Raw genomic sequence first — 20,939 nt, forward strand, 5'->3', positions numbered from 1 at the left:
GTAGGATTTCTCTCTACCTAATTCTCTGTCATTTCTGAAATAAGTAGAGATGAGTTGAGGTCAGTTGCTGGGCTTGCTCTTTGATTTGTGTTTTATGATAAACTGTCATTGCTGTTTTGTCTGAAAAATTAAGAGTTCTATTTTTTTTCTACAAAGTTGAAAAGATTCTGTTGAAGAACAAATTATATGCTATATAATTAGGTTTCTTGGAACTTATAACTTTGTTTCGTGGTTCAATCTGGATACTAAGTTTATTTTAAAGAAACTTCTATGTGTGCCATATACAACAGGGCTCAGATTCAAGCCAGTAGCTAATGTATTTGATAGCGAGCAGCAAAGACCACCTTTTCTTATCTCTCAGGCAGGTAAACCCTGCAGACAGGCTCGGAAGTTCTGAGACAGGGAACTTAGAAGTTTGGGCTCCTGGAGAGCAGGCTGTTTTTTTCTGTTATCTCTTGGGTATCATAATCCCCAAATGTGAAGAAACTGTGTTTTAAATTCTTCTTGTCAAAATAAGCTAATTCCTGTGGCCCCCGTGGAACTAACTTTTTATTTATGCCGATGATTGTTTTACTAGCATTCAGGCTATGAGGTGTGGCTTTCAGTTAGAGGCAGAGATTTAAACTGTCTCCAAAAGAAAAAAAAGTCTTATGTAGGTGTTCATCTGGAAATATCAGGGTTTGCATTTGTATTTTCAGGGCTGTCCAGGAGATCAGTGTGCGTGTGTGTACATAATATCTATAGAAATAACTTTTCTCTCCATTTACCATGAATATGTAGCTGTGAGTCTGGGGTAGAAATCCCACTTTCTCAAAAGTTACTTGAAACTTTTTCCTAGGTGCCCACCTCCAGGATTAATGCCAGCTTTTTTTTTAAGGTAGGAATGGAAGCAGTGAATAGAACCCTCGCCTCGGCCCTGTAAAGTAGATCTAAGTGGTGATATCAATGTCTTACCTCACAAAGAAATTCTCAGAACAGTGTGGGACAGAGCGCTCTACAACTGGGTAGCTAATTAGTTACTCAGTCCCTTCTGGAGTTTGTCTAAGAGATGGAGCAGCCCCTGTGTGGCCTTGAAGAACATGTGTGGCTGGATTACTGTCTCTGAGACTTTATTCTTGTTGTTGTTGTTGTTGTTGTTGTTGTTGTTGTTGCTGTTGTTGTTGCTGTTGTTGAGTAAAAGGAGACTTTGGGGATTGTTGAAAGGCTACATGCTACTCTTTGATTTTTTTTTTTTTTTTAAGTACATGGAAAGGCTGCTCTCCTGACACTGAATAAGGAAAGTTCACAAAAGACTTTGGCTCAGTTTGATTCATTTTTATAAGACGTGAAGAAGCTTCATATTCACGCGTACTCTCAGCAAGGGGACACATCTGTCTAATCTCAGAGTGGGGACACATCTGTCTAATCTCAGAGTGGGGACACATCTGTCTAATCTCAGAGTGGGGACACATCTGTCTAATCTCAGAGAGGGTGTCTTCTGCTCAGTTGGCATTGATAAATGAAACAAAATCTACTGTCAGCAACAGTTACTGGTCACCTTGAGACTTTCTTGCAACTGATGATGTGAGTCTGTATTCAACAGTTGATTATCCTCAGAGGGCTAGCTGGTCTGAAGTCCACCTTTAACCAATCTGAGTTTCTTTTAAAACACCCTACCTCCTTTTCCACAGGATTTCAAAAAGTAGTTGAATTTGTTACTAAATACACCCTGTGCCAGCTAATGTCAAGATCCCTGTGTGAGTACTGGGAAGGTAACATAGAAATCCACTGGCAAAGATACCAACTCAGAAAATAAACATCCCAGGACACTAAGCTAAAAACCGCATCAAGTGCACCAGTAATTTAAAGATGACACCGCCTGCCCCAACTAAGCTAGTGTGCATTCTGTAAGGAGTATAGAGCAGAGATATTGGGCTAGACGGCTCTTTCCTCCTTCTTGTTCTGGATCCTTCTCCTTAAGAAACTCCCACCAGCGAAGGCAACCGGTTAAGGCAGGCTCTACAATAGTTCTCAGTGTGTGCCAGGGATTTGCCCGCACTTAACATTAATTCTTAAAGCCAGCACTCACTCTTTCTGCACACCCCGTTATTTTTAGTTTTATCATGAAATCTTCAGATAAAAAAATCCCAGTTTGTTAATTTTAAAAGTCCACTCTTTTCACTTTGTAAAGCTAACCAACCATTAAAGCATGCTGGTCTGTATTTGCAATAAATCGCAGAGAATGACAGGCAGAGACGGGGCAGAGAGGTTTAAAACATAGAAATATAAGCAAAATACAATCTACTGGACCATCACTTTATTTTTATTTTAAGCTAGTGAAGCCACATGTTATGGCTCAAAGAACAACTTGTCTGAGCTGCTTCTCTTCTTTTGCTGTGTGTCACAGAGCTCAAACTCAGGTATTCAAGCTTGGCAGCAAGCACCAACTCAGCCATCTCGACAGTCCAGATAATTGCTTAAAAATCACAGCGACGCAAAGAAATCCTGACTGCCCAAGTGAGGTGGTAAACTGCTGGGTGCAACTAATAGTTGAATGGTTAAAGAGAAGTTGTGACATAGTTTATTTTGAGACAAGTAGAAAACATTTAGGGTAAAGTCATAGCTAGGAGAAATCTCCAGAGCTTTCCATGATATTGGTTCTCTCTGGTAGCCTATATTCTGGAAACATGGTGGATGTCTTCCAGGCCGTGTTTTGTTTTGTTTTGTTTTTCCCAGCTATGTATTTTGGTTCTTCCTCAGATGAGCTTTGGCTCCCTCATGAGATAAGCAGAATATCAGACCTATCTCTGGTATGAAACTCCCTAGTCAGCAAAGTTAATGAACACCCTTTATTAATCAGTGCAAAGCACTTTAAGTACTTCATTTATGGCCCACAGCTTCTTCTGGTCCCTTGTATGGCAGTCATAGTTTTAATTAAAATAATCAATGAATGATTTCACTTGAAGACTTCCTGGCAGATACTCTATCTTCCTAAGGAGCAGCTGATGCCCAAACATCATGAACACTTTTTATGCTTAACAAATGATCTCATTATCACTTATTTTTTTTCTTCTTTTAAAAATTTTTCTTTCTTCCTTTTTTTTTTTCTCTTTTAATTACTGGCTGGAGATGGGGTGGGGACATCCCCTTTTCTAGTTTCTGGAAAAGTTTTTCTCTTTAAAACTTGGCATTTCAAGCCTGAGTCTCTCTCTCCCATCCTCTAGGGAACCTCTGAGAATTAGCCTCAGAATGTTAGCTATTAAACTAGTAGCCTAGAATTGTGCTTGGGTCTCTAATCTTTCAGAGCTGTGTAAACAGAGGGGCATGGTCCCAGAAACTGTCTGCTAATCCAGCCAGAGCAGCGTGTGCAAACTTTGGTGGCAGCCAGAGGCTTGTCCTGGCGTGGGGCTGGTTTCCCTTTGATAGCATTAGCTCTGATAACTGCTGCGGAGCCTGGGTTTAAGCTTTAGTCTAACCAGAGATGTGTAGCCTTTCCAAGTGCTGGAGCAGAACCAATGCCCCCTTTCAAGAACGGGCTGCAATCCTTCTGTCCTCACCACATTCCTTGAATGAGGGTGCTTTCTGCCTAGCCTTGCAGGCTTATGACTTCAGCCTCAGATTTATACGAAACACTCAGAAGTGTACACATAGCTCTACATAGTTTTTGTAAGGCTAAAACTTGTAAAATTTCTTTATAACTTTTAGCTGTGCAGATCAGAAGTAGCTTCTGACAGCTTTGGGGAGATTGGAGTTTGAGAGTTAAAAAAATGTTTTGTTGTTACTTTTAAAGATTTTCTTTCTTACAGGGACATATGTACCTAAAACACAAACTCACCCAGTCTTCTCTCCCACTAATCTCACTTCTTCCTTTGAGAATTTCATTTCTACTTCATTTAGTCTGTACACACGCGTGCGCTCACACAAACACACACAAACAAATACACACACACACACACACACACACACACACACACATACACACTACATGGCATCTAGGTATTGTAAAAGACAGAGAGACATATTACCTTTCTGTGGCTAACTTACTTTGATCATTTCCAGTCACATCCATTTCCTGAAACCATATAACTTTCTTCCCTTTTAAGGCTGGAAGAAAAAAAAAAATCACATTTTTTTCTCACCTGTTCTGTTTTGGGCACAAGCCAGCAGATCACAGAGACACGTGCACAGCCATACCTATGCATAACTCAGCCATAACACTGCATGCTACGGATGAGATACAGAGCCAATGCAAGTGTCAAGCCACACACTTAGAGAGTTTGGCCTCTGCCACTAGTGTTTAGATGAACATGGTTGTGTCCCATGATTTTGATTCGACCCACACTAGGTAACCCTCATGGAAACCCTTGCATGCGTACAGATCCACTGTGGTACGCTCTAGGTGGACGGCATGAGCAGATTACATCCTGGTGTGAAGAAGGGCAGCAGTGAACATGAATGCTACAGACCCCTGTGGACATGGCTTGGACTGGGGGGTTTGTGCAAAGGGAATGCCCTTGTTCCTGTCTCAGCCTCTCTTCTACTAAGCCCATTGCTGAAGCCAACCTTTTCTGAACCCAGCTTGCAGACATAGGAATATGAGTGGCTTTCCCGAGAAGGCAGCGCCTTCTTTCCTGCCCCTACCCACAAGTGTTTTATCATCTTCCTTTCCAGCCTGCCCTCTGTGCAGCCAGAGCACACAGTTCAGTGGCAGCTGGCCTGTGTAGAAGTGCACAGAGCTGTATCTTCCAAAGGTAAAGATCAAGAACAAGTCACGTGTTCCTGGCATGCTGGAGATGATACTATGTGTATGTGTGTGCAGGCACATGTGCACGAGAAAGTTCTGATCTTTTGATATATAGGCGTTACCAATAGCACATGAATTGGCCCACCTCATCCTTGGTTTCAGAAGCTCGCATGACCTCAGATCTTGTTCTCTGTGAGGCTCAGTGAACTTATTTCCATATTTTCTGGAGAACCTGTGCTCTAGCCTGGTGTTAAAGATGGTACTCTTTCCTGAGGAGTGCTCTTTTTCTCTGCTTAGCACAGTTAGCTTTCCTGCTTTGCTGAGTTATTCAGGCCCTTCCAATGCTACCTCCAACCCTACGAACAAAGTTCTGAAGTTCAGACTAAAAGCAAACATAAACATATTCACAGTCTGCAGTGAGCCCTCTAGGGGCAGCAGCTAAGGTGTGCTCTTCTCTCCCAAATACACCACGCTATGGGAAGAAGGGGGGTGGTGGTTAGAAATAGTTCCATTGTAGCCTTGGTGACATTCCAAGATCCTGTGGTCTGTGAGCCTGGTTCTCCAGCTCCCAGCTATGATTATAGACAGATGAAACTGAGTTTTGAAAGCCAAGGATGACTGACTGGTTAGTTACGTGTTAAAGGAAAACTCTTTTGGTCCTGCTGGGAATTTAGGAGAGGGAAACACAGTAAATGAACACATTTCTGTGCCAGCAATGTGGCACGTTACAGATGCTTTCAGGAGCATCTTCCCTTCTTGGTAATCTGTATCATCGTCTTGGAACTAAACCTGTACCATTGCCATAAAGACAAACAGAGATGGAAACCCTGCATGGCAGTAGCCCATGATATTGGACTGAAGCAGGAGATCTGTGGCTCTAGCAGGCTGAGAAAGTGGCACTCTTGTCATCTGGAGAATCAGAGGCTGGGGCAGGATGATCTGCCCTCCAGAGCCTGCATCCTGGGTTTCTTTGGCTTTACATCAAAATGGTGTTTTCTTAATCAGCTCTCTGCTCTTTCTTCCAGGGTCACTCTTTTCCCTATGCAGTTGCAGGCACAAGTTTTCAGTAAGTTGCAGCATGACAGTGACGTAGGAATGATGATAGGAAAGATCACGCAGCATCTTTGCTGCCAATAAGCAAAGTACACTTTCGTTTTCAGGTTCAAAACCAGCTTCATTCTACGCAGATTATGGAAGCAGTCATTACAAGTTGCTTGCTGAGGGGCGTTCCGTCCAGAACGTTGGGATGATCTGGGTTCAATGAAGCAGGCCTATTGTTCCGCTACCAGAGAAACTAAGGGAGGAGGATTGCTGTGAGTCCAAGGCTCATCTGGGCTATACAGAGAGACTCTGTTTCAAAGAGCTAGATTAGAAGAAGAGAAATCAAACATTTCAAGTGGTGAGAATGATCTGTCTAAGATAGTAATTCTACAAACATTCTCTTTACTAATTTGTACCTAGTCAATGGGCAAAATTGTAAAGGAACAGGGATCGAGGAGCCGTAGAGACTGTAAGAGTTGCAAAAAGACCGACCCGTGTCAAATCTCAGAAAAAGGCTCTGAGAGACTCAGCGGCTGCCAGTGACAAACTCCTGATCCATTTTTAATTCAACCTTGTAATTGTGACCAAATACCTTGTTAAAATCCTTACAAAGCAGGAAAGAGCAATGGGCAGAGTAGTTAAGCTCATCTCCCTTTCCTTTTCCAGGCTATTGGTTGCCCAGTTATAAGCTGAAGTCTTCCTGGGCCACAGGCCTGCATCTGTCAGTTTTGCTTGGTCATGTGGAGTGCCTGATGGTACTGCTGGACCACAATGCTACCATCAACTGTCGTCCCAACGGGAAGACCCCTCTGCACGTGGCTTGTGAAATCGCCAACCTCGAGTGCGTGAAGATTCTCTGTGACCGTGGCGCAAAGCTCAACTGCTACTCCCTGAGTGGGCACACTGCTTTGCACTTCTGCACCACACCGAGCTCCATCCTCTGTGCCAAGCAGTTGGTGTTGAGAGGTAAGACACGCCTGGTGGCGGATGTTGGGCTTGTACACACATGGTTTGTTGTATGTGTTCATACACACATAATTTGAGGACTTCGTCATTCTGCCTGGCCTCAGGTGATGTGGTAGGCCTTCCAGCACCTTCAACCTGATTTCATGGTGGAAATCTACATATACATGAGTATTTACATCTTTTTTTGTTGTTGTTGGTTTTATAGTGTGTGTGTTTCCTACTGAGGTCCTTCAGTGACTATCACATACAAATCTTATGTAAGAAATGAATTAATTTTTATAGCTACTTAGTGTGTTTATTTAACCCTTATTATGCATCAGGTAAAGTAGTAACAAAGAGAAACCAGTTTCCATTCTCAAACTTATATATATTTATAGATGTACACAGGAATTTATGTATATGTGTACATATTTCAGTAGAGGAGGATATTAACAAAATAGAAACAAAATAAATTTTAATTATAAAAGTAGGGAAGTGTTATTAAGGAGAAAATATCATCTATGTTAAGAGTCAACTATTACAAAATATTAAAGACTTTTCCAGGTCAATTAGTTGTTTTAGTTGCCAAATAATATTTCATGTAGACGTGCCATGCATTTTACACAGGTCTCAGTCAAGAGCTTGTCAACTTTGGAGAACTGTGAATGTAAGTACCTGTGTGTAGATTCCTGTAGCTGGACACATTTTGATTTCCCTTGTAATACACATCTAGAGGTGAGAAGATGGATGGTACACTTATAAGAGGCTGACACCCTGCTTCGCAAAGTGGCTGGATCACTTCTTAAATTCCATCAGCGATGGGTGAAAGCTCCAGTCACTTGCTAGTCTTGCCAAAATTGATAAAATATTTTACTTTATCTTAAAGTACAGGAATTTTACTTTAAGGGTAAAAAGTTTATCTCTCTCATAAGTGCATAGCAGTGTCTCTCTGTGGCCTCAGGGTGGCGTCCTTTCTGGGTGAATGTCATCAAATAATACTTGATGGATAAATTTTTACTTGGAGAAATATCCGTCCCTTTTCATGAATGAGCTGCTGGCTGCTTGCTTATCCTGTATACAAGATGAGGAGTTTGCCTTTATAAGATCCTTAGCTAGCATGTAATCATGTTCTCTCTGTCTCTGTCTCTCTTTCTCTCTCTCCTTTCCTCCTCTATTTCCTTACCCTCTCTTTCCTACTTTTTTCTTAATTTATCTCTCCTCTTTTTTTCATGACAATGTCTCACTATATAGCCAATGCAGTCCTGAAATTTAAGAGTTCTAGCACTTTGGGAGACTGAGACAGGAGGATGACAGGTTTCAGACCTGTTCAGGCTATAAAATCAATGAGAAATTATCTGTAAAACAAAAGAAATAATAACAAATCAAAAAGAATGAATCTAGACAAAGTCAAGATAAATGCTAACATTAAAATGACCAAAGTCTAAGGAGAATGAGAGGGAATGAGGGACATCAGTAACTCAGGACTAAGAAAGAGGTGTGCTCAAGGAGCAAGGACCAGCCAGCTACAGGAAAAGCTTTCAAGATTAAATGAGATATTCCTTAAATCAGGTGAAAGGTTAACACCAAAACAGCAAAACTAAACAAAATGAAAACCAGCTTGATGGCATCCAGTGGAAGCCAGATTAGGCTCGGGGAGGGGGTATGTGTAAATGGATGTTTTGAAGAGAATATGGTAAGAACTTCTGAAAGCTGTTTGCCTGGGGAAAGGGCTCAAGAATAACCTGATTATGATGGCTGGGGCAGGCTGCAAGGCTAAAGGTGACTGTAGGGGAGGCCAAAGGAAAATTGCAGACCACGGGCACAGCAGAGTTACTTTAGTAATCTTTCAAGTACCCAGGTTTCCATAGATAAGATGGGATGAGATCTGTAGATGACAAGACAATTTTAATAACAATGCCCTATAAGATGATTTCCAACACCAGAGTAGATAAGGTGAGGCCATCCAAATCTGAGGAATTCCCCATCAACCATTCGGAGGCAAAGGCATTGGTGAAAAATGAGAGAAAGCAGGAAAGGTAGATATTTGTGTGAGAGTAGGGAAGACTGCAAAAATAATTTACTCAAGAAGTGTAGTAGCACTAAGTGTAGTAGCACTACTGAGTCCAAAAGATGCCCCTGAAGCCATGGGAATGAAGGGGTCATCAGCACTGCTGATCTCTGAGGAGGGAGGGGGAAAGGGGGAGAAGGGGAAGGGAGAGAGACAGGGAGGGACCGGGAGGTCTAGACTGAAAGAGAGAGAGAGACAGAGAGACAGAGACAGAAAGACAGACAGACAGAGATAAAGAAACAGAGGAAATGACAGAGAGAAAGATGGAGACAGAGAGAGACTGAGAAAAGGACAGAGAGACATATGGAGAGAGACAGAGACAGAGAGACAGAGGGAAAAAGAGACAAAGAGATGGAGAGAGACAGAGAGAGAAAGGGAATAACAGATACAGAGAGAGAGAGAGAAAATGACAAACAGAGAGAGAGACAGACAGACAGAGAGACATGGAGAAAGACAGAAAGACAGAGATAGAGACAGAGAAGCAGAGAGATGAGGGAAAGAGAGAGAGAGGCAGAGAGAGACAGAAAGGAAGAGAGAGGGGGGGAGGGAGGGAGGGAGAGAGAGAGAGAGAGGTGAAGGAATCGCTGTTACCAGCTTGCTTAGCTCCTATGTTCTGGACACCCCCACATTTTATATTTACTTCCTTCCTCATGTTAGATTGAGTTTGGATTTTGTTCATATTTAAATAGTTTAAACTTTAGATTTCATATCATAAGAAATGACAGATCTGTTGTTCTGTTAGCAGGGACAGCAGGGTGACACCTGGAACCCACAAGCCATGTCCTAACTGTCCTCATTCTCCTTTCCCATTTTTAAACCTTTAGAATTCTATACATGTATACAATGAAATATGAGGATACATCCATCATATTCCCCTCTTTTACACCCCCCAACTACTCCTAACATTTCCCTGCCTTTATATCCTTGCCCCCTTCTGTTTAAAGTAACTCACTAAGCTCACTTGGTGCTTCCCATATAAGTGTGCGTGTGGAGCCATCTACTGGAGCATGGGCTGCCTAGCAGTGCCTGCACTGCCAAGAAGAGTAAGGCTTCCTTCAGCTGCAGGTGGCTGGCTCTTCAGCAGCGGCTGCCAGGCTTCCTCTTTCTCAGCCACCGCCAAGGTAGTACACACTGGGGGGAATCTTGACTACACACACCCACTTTTACTTGGGAATCCCATTTCTGGGATTAGACATTCATTTTGGACAGGAAGACATTTGACCCAGAGATTTAATTTGTTCCCAGGCCCAAATTCAAGCTGTAGCTGTCCCTCCAAACAAGGCTATTCAGAGAGTTGGAGACAACAGAAAAGGCAAGCTAGACACGTTCAGCATGAGTCTAGGACTGGGCTCCGTAATTTCCTGTGCGTCTTCAGAACAATCTGGCAACCACACAGTTTGTAAACTGTACACCTGAACTTCCAAACTTTACATATTATACATACATACCCATACATATGGATAGATACACGTATATGTATATATGTATATTGTGTATATGTATGTATATAAATATATATGTGTATATACATATATTTATAAAATGTTAAGACATATCTGATTTACTTTCACCACTACAGAATTATGTATATTACTGAAAAATTTAGAAATACTTGTCTTCTTAATAGAATATTTTGTTATGCTATATATATCCCATGTACAAAATAAATGATATAAAAGTATGTTCATTTGTACAGACAATTTTTATTTGTTTGTTTGTTTGTTTATATAGGGTCTGGTTGGTCTGGAACTCAGTCTAAGGGAGGCTCTAATTTGTAGGAATTTTCTTGTCTTAGACTCTTGAGTGCTGGGGCTACAGGCATGAGCTACTCATTACAGGCATTAGACTTGGCTAATGTTTAATTTTTTTTTAAATAGGCTTTTATATGAAGGCATGAACAGTATAGATATATATTTTAATTGTGTAATACTATGTGTATCAGAAAATAATATGTAAGTTATTTATCAAACATTACTGTTAGCTAATATCTAACAGTATCTAAATAACTTTTTGTAATCTTTGCTTACAGTGTGTGTGTGTGTTTGTGTGCTTGCACATGAGTGTGCACACACACCATATGGTTGAGGTGCGGAGTTCAGAGAGCAACTTTTGAGCTTCAGTTGCCTCCATTTATCATGCACCTGTTGAGCCATCTCCCTGTAGTAATCTCTCATAAGTAATTTTTTTTTAAAGACATGTCATCTATAGGTTAAGACCCTGAATTTTAGGATTTTTAAAAGATAGGGTCTCAGTAGCCCAGGCTATTCTTTGACTTGGTATGGAATCTGGGATGGCCTCGAACTTCCATTTCCCCTGCCTCTGCCACCCAAGTTCTGAAATTACAGGTGTGTGGGCTTATGCAGTGCCAAGCCTCCTGTCTGCTGGGCAAGCATCCTACCGACTGGGCTACAGTTCTCGCTCCCTCTTCCTATTTGGAAGGAATCAATAGAAAAACAAAATTGCAAATGAAATAATTGGGAAGTGTTTTTTTTTTTTTTTTTGTTTTTGTTTTTTTTTGTTTTTTTTTCTTTTATCTTTGCTGCTGCTTCTGTGGAGGAAGGAAACCCAGGTACGTGCTTGTGGGCCAGCCCTCCAGTCTGGAGATTCCAGAAGAGTCTTAAGGTTAACTCTCATGCCTTTCTGGGCATCTTCGCGTCCTCACCTCAGGGGGCAGCACTTGCAAGGCAGTCCTCGGTCAGAGGTCTGCTGCAGCAGCCCTGAGTGCATGACTGCACCCTCTACCAACGAATTAGTGCAAACTGTCAGGGTCACAGCTAGTAACGGCGAGCTCCAGGCTGAGCTCGCACCCCTGTCTCTAGGGAACTCGGTTGACGCCGGAGTTCTGTCTGGCCGGGATGATGTTGTAGGTAGGTGCTTTGGAGAAGAAGTCACATACATGTCTCCCTGACCGAACAGGAGAATGGAGACGGCACACAGGCAAGGAAAATAAGCCAGTCTAACATGAACCTCGGGACCAGAGAAGTCCATTAGAGAAGAGCCAGTGCCATGGCAACTGAAAACCGATGTAATTTCATTTGCTATTTAATGGGCTCTTTGTGGGAAAGTGCTCTTTGTGGAAAAGGCTAATTGAGTCCAAAAAATTGCATGCAATTTTCTCTTAAAGGATTTTGCCCTGTTTTTCACTGTTGCAGCGGTGACTGTGTCCCACGCTGGATTTTGCCTGCTATTTTTTTGTTTGCCTTTCTACTTAATGCCACCATCTTCTGGCCTTTGTTTCCTTTGGTATTAGTATAATGGCGTTCCTCAGTCGAGAGGGCTTATTTACCTCAGCAAAAATGTCCATTCTTTGCTTTCTGCATTTCCCTATGAATAAAGCAAGTCAGGTCAGGTTTGGCTGGCTCCTAAACTGTGCATTATTTCCATTCAGCCCTTTTCCTGAGAGGAAAATGAACACTGCTTGCTTTGGGCCACATGAAGCAAATCCTGACAGTAGGAGGAAAATTTGTTACCTGAGGAAAGCTATAAAAATTCAAGTGGCTTCTGACAGAATGTAGCACGAGGGGAAATGTAAAGAAGACCATGCCTTTGAAAAGACCGCCCTCTGTTCCTGAGGGCCACAGTAACACAGGTCGCCTACCTACTCAGGAGTCCCTGACCAGTGAGGCCCTCATTTTAATAGGGAAGCACCCCCACACACAGGACAGCCCACCCTCTCCCTACCTCGCTGCTGCCCACATTCCCATCCCTTGTGCTGTGGACTGTGATCACATAAATCTGGCCGCTCCATTCATTCATAGCCCACTCCAAAGATGCTTGCCCCTTCTGTGGTATTGTAAGTATACGTAGGCCAACTGAATTTAATTTTTTCTCTAAGTTGGTGTTATTTGTTAAAATTATTTTAAAGGAAATGACATATCACTACTAAAAATAAAAATTAAAAAAAAAAAAAACAGCAAAGGGAAAAATCTTTCATTGCCCAAAGAGAAACAGAAACAGTAAATTATAGGCATTGACTTTCGTGACCACCACCTGCTCAGAGCTCGTCCTCTATCAGATGGCAGAGAGAGTCTCTAAATTGCCTTGTCTTCCGAATGCTGCCTTCTGTCACCTTTTCTCCTGTACTGAATGAGAGAATTGATATAAGTTGGGGGCTCCTTTCTCATCTCCATCAGATAGCTGCTTCTCCAGCCTTTATGGAGAATCATTGCACACTTTGTAAAACACAGCCTTCAGCAGGGCCCTGTAAAGTCCATGATCCCCTTTTGTGGAATGTTAAAACCTCCTTTTCAGAATTGAGGCTACTTTCTCCACATCTCTTCAGCCCTGGGGGGCCTCAACATAAATAGAAAAGAGGAATTAATAATGTATGAGGAGCAAAGAAGAGGAGGAAAATTGCCACTATTTCCTACAATTATGTTTATCTACATAAAAATAAAACCTTAGAAAAATCTACCATCAAATGGTGAGGACTAATAATTGAGTTTAGCAGTTGTTCTGCATCTCCAATCGCTCTACCGACAAGTCAGCTGTATTTCTATTTGTAAGAAATAAGCAGTGAGAAGTTGTAGAGGAAGAAGATGCTGTATAGGGCTGGAGAGATGGCTCAGTGCTTAAGAGCACTGATTGCTCTTCCTGAGTTCAATTCCCAGCAACCACATGGTGGCTCACCACTGTCTGTAACAGGATCTGATAATGCCCTCTTCTGGTGTGTCTGAAAACAGCTACAGTGTACTCATATACATAAAAATAAAATAAAAAGAAGATGATTTATAAAATCACAAGAAATTGAAGAAATCCAGAAATGCATGTAATACAGGAGATCGGATAATGTGCTATTTGAAAAATATTAAGATATTACATTCAAGGTTCATTATGAAAAACGCAATGCCATGTTTTTCCTCAGAGGCAGCTGCTTCTCTAGTTTGGTTAGCCTAGAGTTTGCATATTGCCAAACAACTGTCACTCATCTATGTTTGAGAACAGAGAAGATGTAACCGTGTAAGTTCTGTGACAATCACATAGAGGCATTATTAGCACCTATGTCCTTTTTGTCTTTGGAGAGTCATATGACACCTACCTGCACTAGGTCCTTCTCAGTCCCCAGGTCCCCAATGAGTTACATTATAACCCAAAGCTCACCACCAATTAGAACAACGTCTTCTTTTAATTAGTATTTTGTCTTTTTTTTTATTTGCTTAGATTTCGATGACTTGTTGATATTTTAAGCCTTTTTTTTTTTTTTGGTGTAAGTTGCATTGTTTTTGTTTCTTTGTTTGGTTTTTATTACAAAAATATTTAACCTCAGCCAATATTTTAATCAACTTCATGTTCCAGGAGGAGGAGTCCCTTCTAAAGCCTTCATGTCTTGTCCTGGGAACCTCTGTCACCCTGGGGATCTTTTTTTGACATCCAGGTCTCCCTCCCCTCCTTAGGTCAGATTCCTCTCTCCCTGAATCATGCTTTTTTTTTTTCTTCTTCTTCTTCTTTTTTTTTTTTTTTTTAGTTTGTTGCTTTTTGAGCTGACCAAATCCTTAACAAGAGCTCTGAGAACTCACGCTGGAGATGATAAACACCAATCTTCCTTGATTGACAGAGAAGCCCGGATTCATAATTATTTCCCTCCAGCGTGATGAAAGCATTCCCCCACAGCCTCTGTTTTTCAAGATGTTGGTGGCAAATCTGAAGCCTTTCAGCCTTTGCTCAGTGACCTATGGTACTCGTTCCTGGTGCTTTTAGGGTTTTCTTCCCACCCTTGTTCTGAAAATTCACAAAGATCTGCTGGCATGCATTTCCTTTAGTGTGCTTTCCCAGGTCCTTCCAACCCCCTCAGTACTTCTCTGTCCATTTCAAGTGTTTTTGTGCACGAATTCTTTCCTGCTTTTTAAAGTCTTTTTTTTTTGTGTGAATTTTTGTCATTTGAATATTAGTTCCCTGGCTTTACTCTTGCGCCTGCCTTTTGCTGATTTCCTGCCCTGGATAGGTTTTACCTTTGTGCTTTCTTTCTGGATTGTCTTAGAATCCTTGGCTGCCTCTCTGTATGTAAGATGGAATGACTGAATTTCAAGTAAAGTCTATACATTATTAGCTTCACTCACTCTACAAGATTTGGCTAGATTAGTCATTCAAATTTTTTTTTTACTGGTTAGATTCTCCAAAGGAAAAATCTGGCTTCTTCCTAGAGGTTCAAGGTAGAATTGCTAGTATTCTCGGTGATGGGTCACAGGTAGTGCAACCACAGTAAATCTACCTCCACTCTGGGATATTACCCTCTCCTTTTTACAGTGCTAAAAGCTACTCCTGTGTGAGCCTTGAAAATAGCCTTCCATTCTGAAGTCCATTTTCCATGCGCACCATTACAGCTGCGTGTTATGTTCCATACTCCCATCAGACATTGTTAGGCTTTCATAGGACATTGTCATTTTCTTTTATCATACTTATCTTTGCTTAGTTCTTTGATTACTGTCTACTTGTGGGTTTCAGGAGGACGGATCTTTCCCCCAGCATAGCTAAATGCACAGTAGTACCTTCTGCATGGTGACTGTCAAGTCTATATTAAATCTTCAAGGGCTAGTGCTTGAGGGACCAGTGCACTTAAAACCTTGCCAGTACCTTGCCAGTACCAGTACCGGAACAGTTGTATTCAGTTTTTGGATTATTGCATTTATTTCTTTCCCATGAGAATTTACTTGCCAGACAGAGAAGCCAGAGACATCCAGTGTTCCTAGGAGATACAGTGAGTTGGGGATTAGGAGATCTCTGTTGATCTGGTGTCACGGACGGTGTTAAATACTGCAAAAATTGAGAGACAGGAACAAAACTGAAGATATTGATGGCTAAAAGCGAGGTGAAAAAACTTTTAAAAAGTATTATGAAGGGTCGGCAAGAGGGAGATTCTTCTTTTTTTATGTAACACCTGAACATAAACAAACAAAAATATTAATGGAAATTCTACTTGGTGTTCAGAGTTTGAAGACAGAAAGAGGTGGGTGGGGGTGTGAGGTGTCTGACAAGTTTAGGTTCTAAGGTCCAGAGAAAGCAATAAGATTGCCTCTGGAGAGGAAAACCCCACTTCTCTCATGCCCTACAGTGAAAATGGGGGAGGATGGAGACTTTGTTGTATGGTTGTCAGGGTCTGAAGGAGTCTCCATTTGCACTGCATTGTCTAAGTAAATCAAGTCATAAAGAGATCGGGTCAGCACAAGGATTTAAGACTGAGAGAAAAGTGTTTGGGATAATGACTATAGAGCATGAGAAATAAATTAGAAAGACAAATGCTGGACCGCCTGGAGGGGCCAGCTAAACCTCTCTGCTGACCTCTGTCATGGTACCAGGCTTGTTCTGAAGATGTCACAGCCACAGTGAGGTTCTTGCCAAAGGGCATTCAGCTGTTTGGAAGGAGGTACTGCCACCATCACATCTAATGTAAGCTGGTGCTGTGATAAAAAGGGAGAGGATTGGAAATTTGGGCAGCAGAGAGGATGGGATGGTAGGGCATAAAATTATCTGGAGGGGATGGGATGAAAGTAAGGAACTCCTACGGGGCAAAGAGATTGTAGGAAGGACATCCTGCAAGCTCTCAAGATGGCTACAGCCAATGGTATGCAAGCCAGATGTAAAGAGAGACGGTAATGGCAGAGAATTGGACAAGTGAGTGAGTGGTTGCCAGAGATCAACTAGCTTCAGAAATGGCTCAATCCATGCTGGAGAGTAAGTAGGAGTCAGAAGGGAGGGAAAAGTCACTGATGAGAACGGGGTCCAACATCTGAGAGGCCAGGGTCCTGGGTCATCCCTGCGTGTGTTTATTAGACACCCAAAAGAATGGTGGGCTCTTATGTACTGAAGCGAAATGCGACTCAGGTGTCTGAATCTATAGAAGCTGGTGGGAAGATAAATGTATTTAGGAAGGAGGTTAGGTAGCTAAAGAAGTGAAGCCTTCAAAGAACCAGGGATGTTCTTTTTATTTATTCCCCCCCCCCAAGGGAATTAAGGAGTAATTGGAAACAGCAACGGGGAGCCAGATATATGAAAAAGAACACCCTGCTCTATACTGAAGGCCAGAGCTAAGCACTACATTCCTTGCCTGAGCTTGGAACAGAGCAATGCTAGCTTGGTCGCCATGGTGACCAACGCCATGTCTCCGCTCTCATTAATCCTGTGTTCCAAACTAAGCACTTAGCAGTAGCTGCTGAATAAATGCAACAAGGCTCTGCATACTGAAAAGGGCACATTCATGTTAAGCAGGGGAAAAAAGGTTTTCAATTTCATTCATTAAACTTGAGTAAATAATTTAATATCTTTGTGCACCAGTCCTCCAAGCTAATGAATAAGGATAAATGCTTAATGGAAAAAGCTCGCTTAATAAAGTTAACAGCATCGGCTCTACACATAAAAGAAATTGATGTTGCCAGCATATATGCACACGGAGGAGAAAATGGGAAGGAAAAGAACATATATTAAGCACGTATGGTATGGCTATGTCAGGGACTTTAGAATAAAATGTCTCATTTAATTCTCTGACAACTGTGTGAAGTGCATGTTATTTTCCTCATCTCACAGATGAGAAATCAGAAAACCTGGCTTGTCTCATTTGAGCAGGCTCAGGGCTGTTTTCCCCAAGTCCATGTTGGTTGGTCCTACTGTGCCTCAATGCGAACTGTATGCCACTCTCCCTTCTGAGGCGGTGGGCTGATTAAAGAATTCTACAGAGACTTTGTGCTTCCTTGACCTGATCTGGGACGCTTAACCATTATATCTGAGTTCCAGTAGTTTGAAAAAAGTCACCCACCATGAGGTGTTTTGGATGTCGGCTGGGCAGGGTAAATGTGCTTAGTTTAAAGGACACACACACACACACACACACACACACACACACACAACAGTTGATGCATCTTTGGCTCCCCCAAAGCAATAATTTATTCCCACTTCATCATTTTCTAGCACACAGAAGATCTAGTTTTGTAAGCAGACAACCTAAGTGAGAACAATTCAGTCCTTTTTAATAGGATAATGCCTTTATATGGGTTTTCTGATTTGCTGCAACAATACAAGGAGGCGGAGGGAAGTGATTGAAGAAGTTATATTAAAAATCCATTTATTCATTTTCCTTAAAATTAAACTCTGTAATTAAAAATACCTCTTTGATCAATTTCCAAATTACTGAAATTTGGAGGAATTGCAAGATATTAAGTAACAAAACCAGCTGGGTGGGTGCAAGTGGAAGCTCTGACTTCCAGCAAGGAGACCCTGTGAGATGCTAAGCAGCAGATGCAGCCCGTTGCCAAGCAAACCCCTGCCTCTAAACTCACTTGTTATTAAGCTGCTTCTTTTTAAGCGGTACCCATTAGCAATCCAATTGCCAATTATTTTTACCTACAAGACTATTCCAGGATATTTTCTCAAATTACAAATTGTGAGGTGTTGCCAACAGGAGTCTCCGGCATCCTCAAAATCAGTTCCCTCTTCCGGCAGGCTTTCTTTAGTTTAAGCTCCCCCCTCAAAGCCAAGGCAGCTTCCTCTCTAAGCTTTCAGACTGGGTGTGTTATCTTCGCCTTATAGCTAGAAGCATCTAGAACGGGAAATTAAAGGATGGCATTTTCTCGGGCCTGAATGACTTTATTTTTTTTCCATCAGCGCTTCTATAATTTTTTCTTGTTTAGAGGAGCCTGGACCTCATTATCCTGTGAACACTTTAAACACCATTTAGCAGAAAGATATCAGATTTGGAAACACAAAGGCACTGTTTTCTTTGTAACCTCTGCAAGTAATGACTTACAGAAGATAATCTAAACAATTTCATCAGGTGCTCAAGGACCCAGGTTTGGAGGTGCCGGTTAAATCGACAAGGCCCTGAGACTCTCATCTCAGCTCTTTACTAATCCAAGTGAGAAAACTCACAAGGAGGGAAAATGGCAAAAGTATGAGGCACATGCCAGCTCCTAAGACATTTCTACTCATCGGAAGGCCCCTGGGAACTGAAGAAAAGCAGACACTTGCCTTTTCTGAGACAACCCCCTTCCCTGCCCCTGCAGCAGTGAGAGTAGTTCTTCGTCAATACCACCAGAGACCCTCAACACAGCATCCTTAGCCTTTGTTCACTGTGGATTTAGGATTTTGGTACCCCCACCCAACCTTTTTCCAATGGACAAGGCCAGACTTAGTTAAGAAGGGGGCATGATAGAAGTAAAAAGAGAATCTGCTCTCTGTAAGGAAGGTTGAATCACTGTAGATAAGGTCAGAAGAACCCTAGGAAATGGCAGGCTGGACTTCACAATAATTGTAAGAAATCCAGGTGTGATGGCACAGACCTGCAGTGCCAGTGTTTGGGGGACTGGGCTGTGAGGATGCCGAGTTCTAGGCCAGGCTGGGCTATAGAGCTTTGCCAAAAAGAGAGAGAAAACCAAAACCTTGTCATACATGGTGTTTTATGGCACACCTGGAGTTTTGTCTACACTCCTCTTAACTTTCAAAACCATCTCATGAGGCTAACTGTATTCTTTCCGTTGAACCACTTAAAACAAATCTGGGAGCAAAGGGCTTAACTTGTAAAAACCAGATAGTGGTCAGTGACCTCAATGCAGAGTACCTGTGCTGGACACTAGGTGGTGCTGTCTCACCTATTCTAGAGAGGGTGACTGGTAAGGACAGTCTTGGGACTGTCCTGGACTTTGCTGTTGCCCTGCTCAAAGAATGTTTGTCTCCACTATAACCTGCATGTCAGTCAATGAACTTGAGTTCTCCGGTGCTACTGATAAGGGAAAAGCAGGTCGGTGACACGTCCTCCTTTGCCAACATTTCTGGTTGGATCAGGGTGGGCAGTGGGCAGTGGGCACGCCTGTCTTGGTTGTGACAGTCTAAACTCTGAAAAGTAACGTCTAAAAGTGTAAGTTCTGTAGCAAGATTTCCTGAGTTAAGATCTTAACTAGTTGTGCAGAACAGAGATGGAGTGACAAGCCCCTTGAATCTTGGCTCTCACCAGTTTCCTCAAGACACTGTTAATAGGTCAAGCAATTCAGCATTGGAGGGAATGCTGAAACAAGCAAGACCCTCACACCTGCAAGTGACTATGCATCATGTCTGGATCTTTCTTTCTGTGTTGGGTCTGTGTGGCATCTTTACTTCTGTCTAGGAATAAATGCTCCAAAGTCCACTGTGTTGTGTGGCTAGCAGGTGTGGTACAGAAGACAGACCAATGACCAAATAATTCTGGGTAGGCTCTTGTTAAAGACATCAGCTTCCCTCCTGTCTTGTGCATGCTAACATGGGCCTGTACAAAGTTGCCCAGAACACACGCATTTATCTAATCACAGAGTTCTTTTCAATATACCACACAGTATTAATATGTCATCGAACAGAATTTGGGAAATGCTGATCTAGAATAATGATAGTGGGCTTATAGGTAAAGGAGAAACCCTCATTTAGTGCAGCAAGAACGTGAGGTTTTGTATAAATCAGTCTCGCTCCCTGCTACCATCTCAGGGAGGCCCTGGAAAGAGCATCAGTCAGGGGAAAGGATCTCCTTTTGCAGGCTGGGAAGACAATCTGCTTTTATTCAAAGTCTATAGATTGAAATGAGAATCTTATCCAAAAAAAAAAAAAAAAATCACTTTTACAAAAAGAAGCCAGGAGGCCAGGGAGTAATATAAAAATGTTGACTTTTTTCATCTGTGGAAAACATATGTGTGAGTTTCACATATGTACAGAAAGTAAGGGCAGAAGGGGGACTTTGTGGGGGGTGGGGGAAGTGGATCAGCTGGGGGAAGAGGGAAATAGCACGACAGCATGAGAATAAACAAGATACAATGAAGGATATGTAGTAAGTATATATGTGTCATAATAAAACACACTATTTTGTATCTTAAATAAATAAGTTAGCAATTAAAACAAGCACCACCATAAGAAACATCTAGAATAGTATTCGGTAAAATTTGGATCCAATAACTTTTGGCTGATCCTGGCCCAGGTACCACTTCTGCTGAGTCATGGTTCCAACCTCTGGCCGTGGCATTATAAGATAATGCATTTGTGCCACTCTGAGCCACTTCATTTGTGATGGTCTGCGATTGCAGTGGTAGGTAACTAGCAGCCATCTCCCATTTCCCTAGGCATTGCCGGCAGCCATTTCTTACTGAGGACCTGGTTATCAGTCTCAACTTTTCTCACCACACAGAGGGAGGTCTGGATATAATAGCTGCAACCCTCCCC

At 42.1% G+C, this 20,939-nt stretch overlaps 1 protein-coding gene across 2 annotated transcripts in view; it reads left to right on the forward strand.

Annotated features, from left to right (window-relative positions):
• The window catches only part of Asb4 (ankyrin repeat and SOCS box-containing 4), a 49,637-nt gene that overhangs the window by 8,408 nt on the left and 20,290 nt on the right, over nucleotides 1-20,939 (forward strand). For both annotated transcript variants that reach the window (NM_023048.5, NM_001355662.1), the window contains one exon: nucleotides 6,431-6,730. In NM_023048.5, the coding sequence (NP_075535.1) occupies nucleotides 6,431-6,730 (300 nt within the window). The remainder of the gene's footprint in view (nucleotides 1-6,430; nucleotides 6,731-20,939) is intronic.

Source organism: Mus musculus, chromosome 6 (genome assembly GCF_000001635.26).
Source record: "Mus musculus strain C57BL/6J chromosome 6, GRCm38.p6 C57BL/6J".
Classification (NCBI taxonomy): Eukaryota; Metazoa; Chordata; class Mammalia; order Rodentia; family Muridae; genus Mus; species Mus musculus.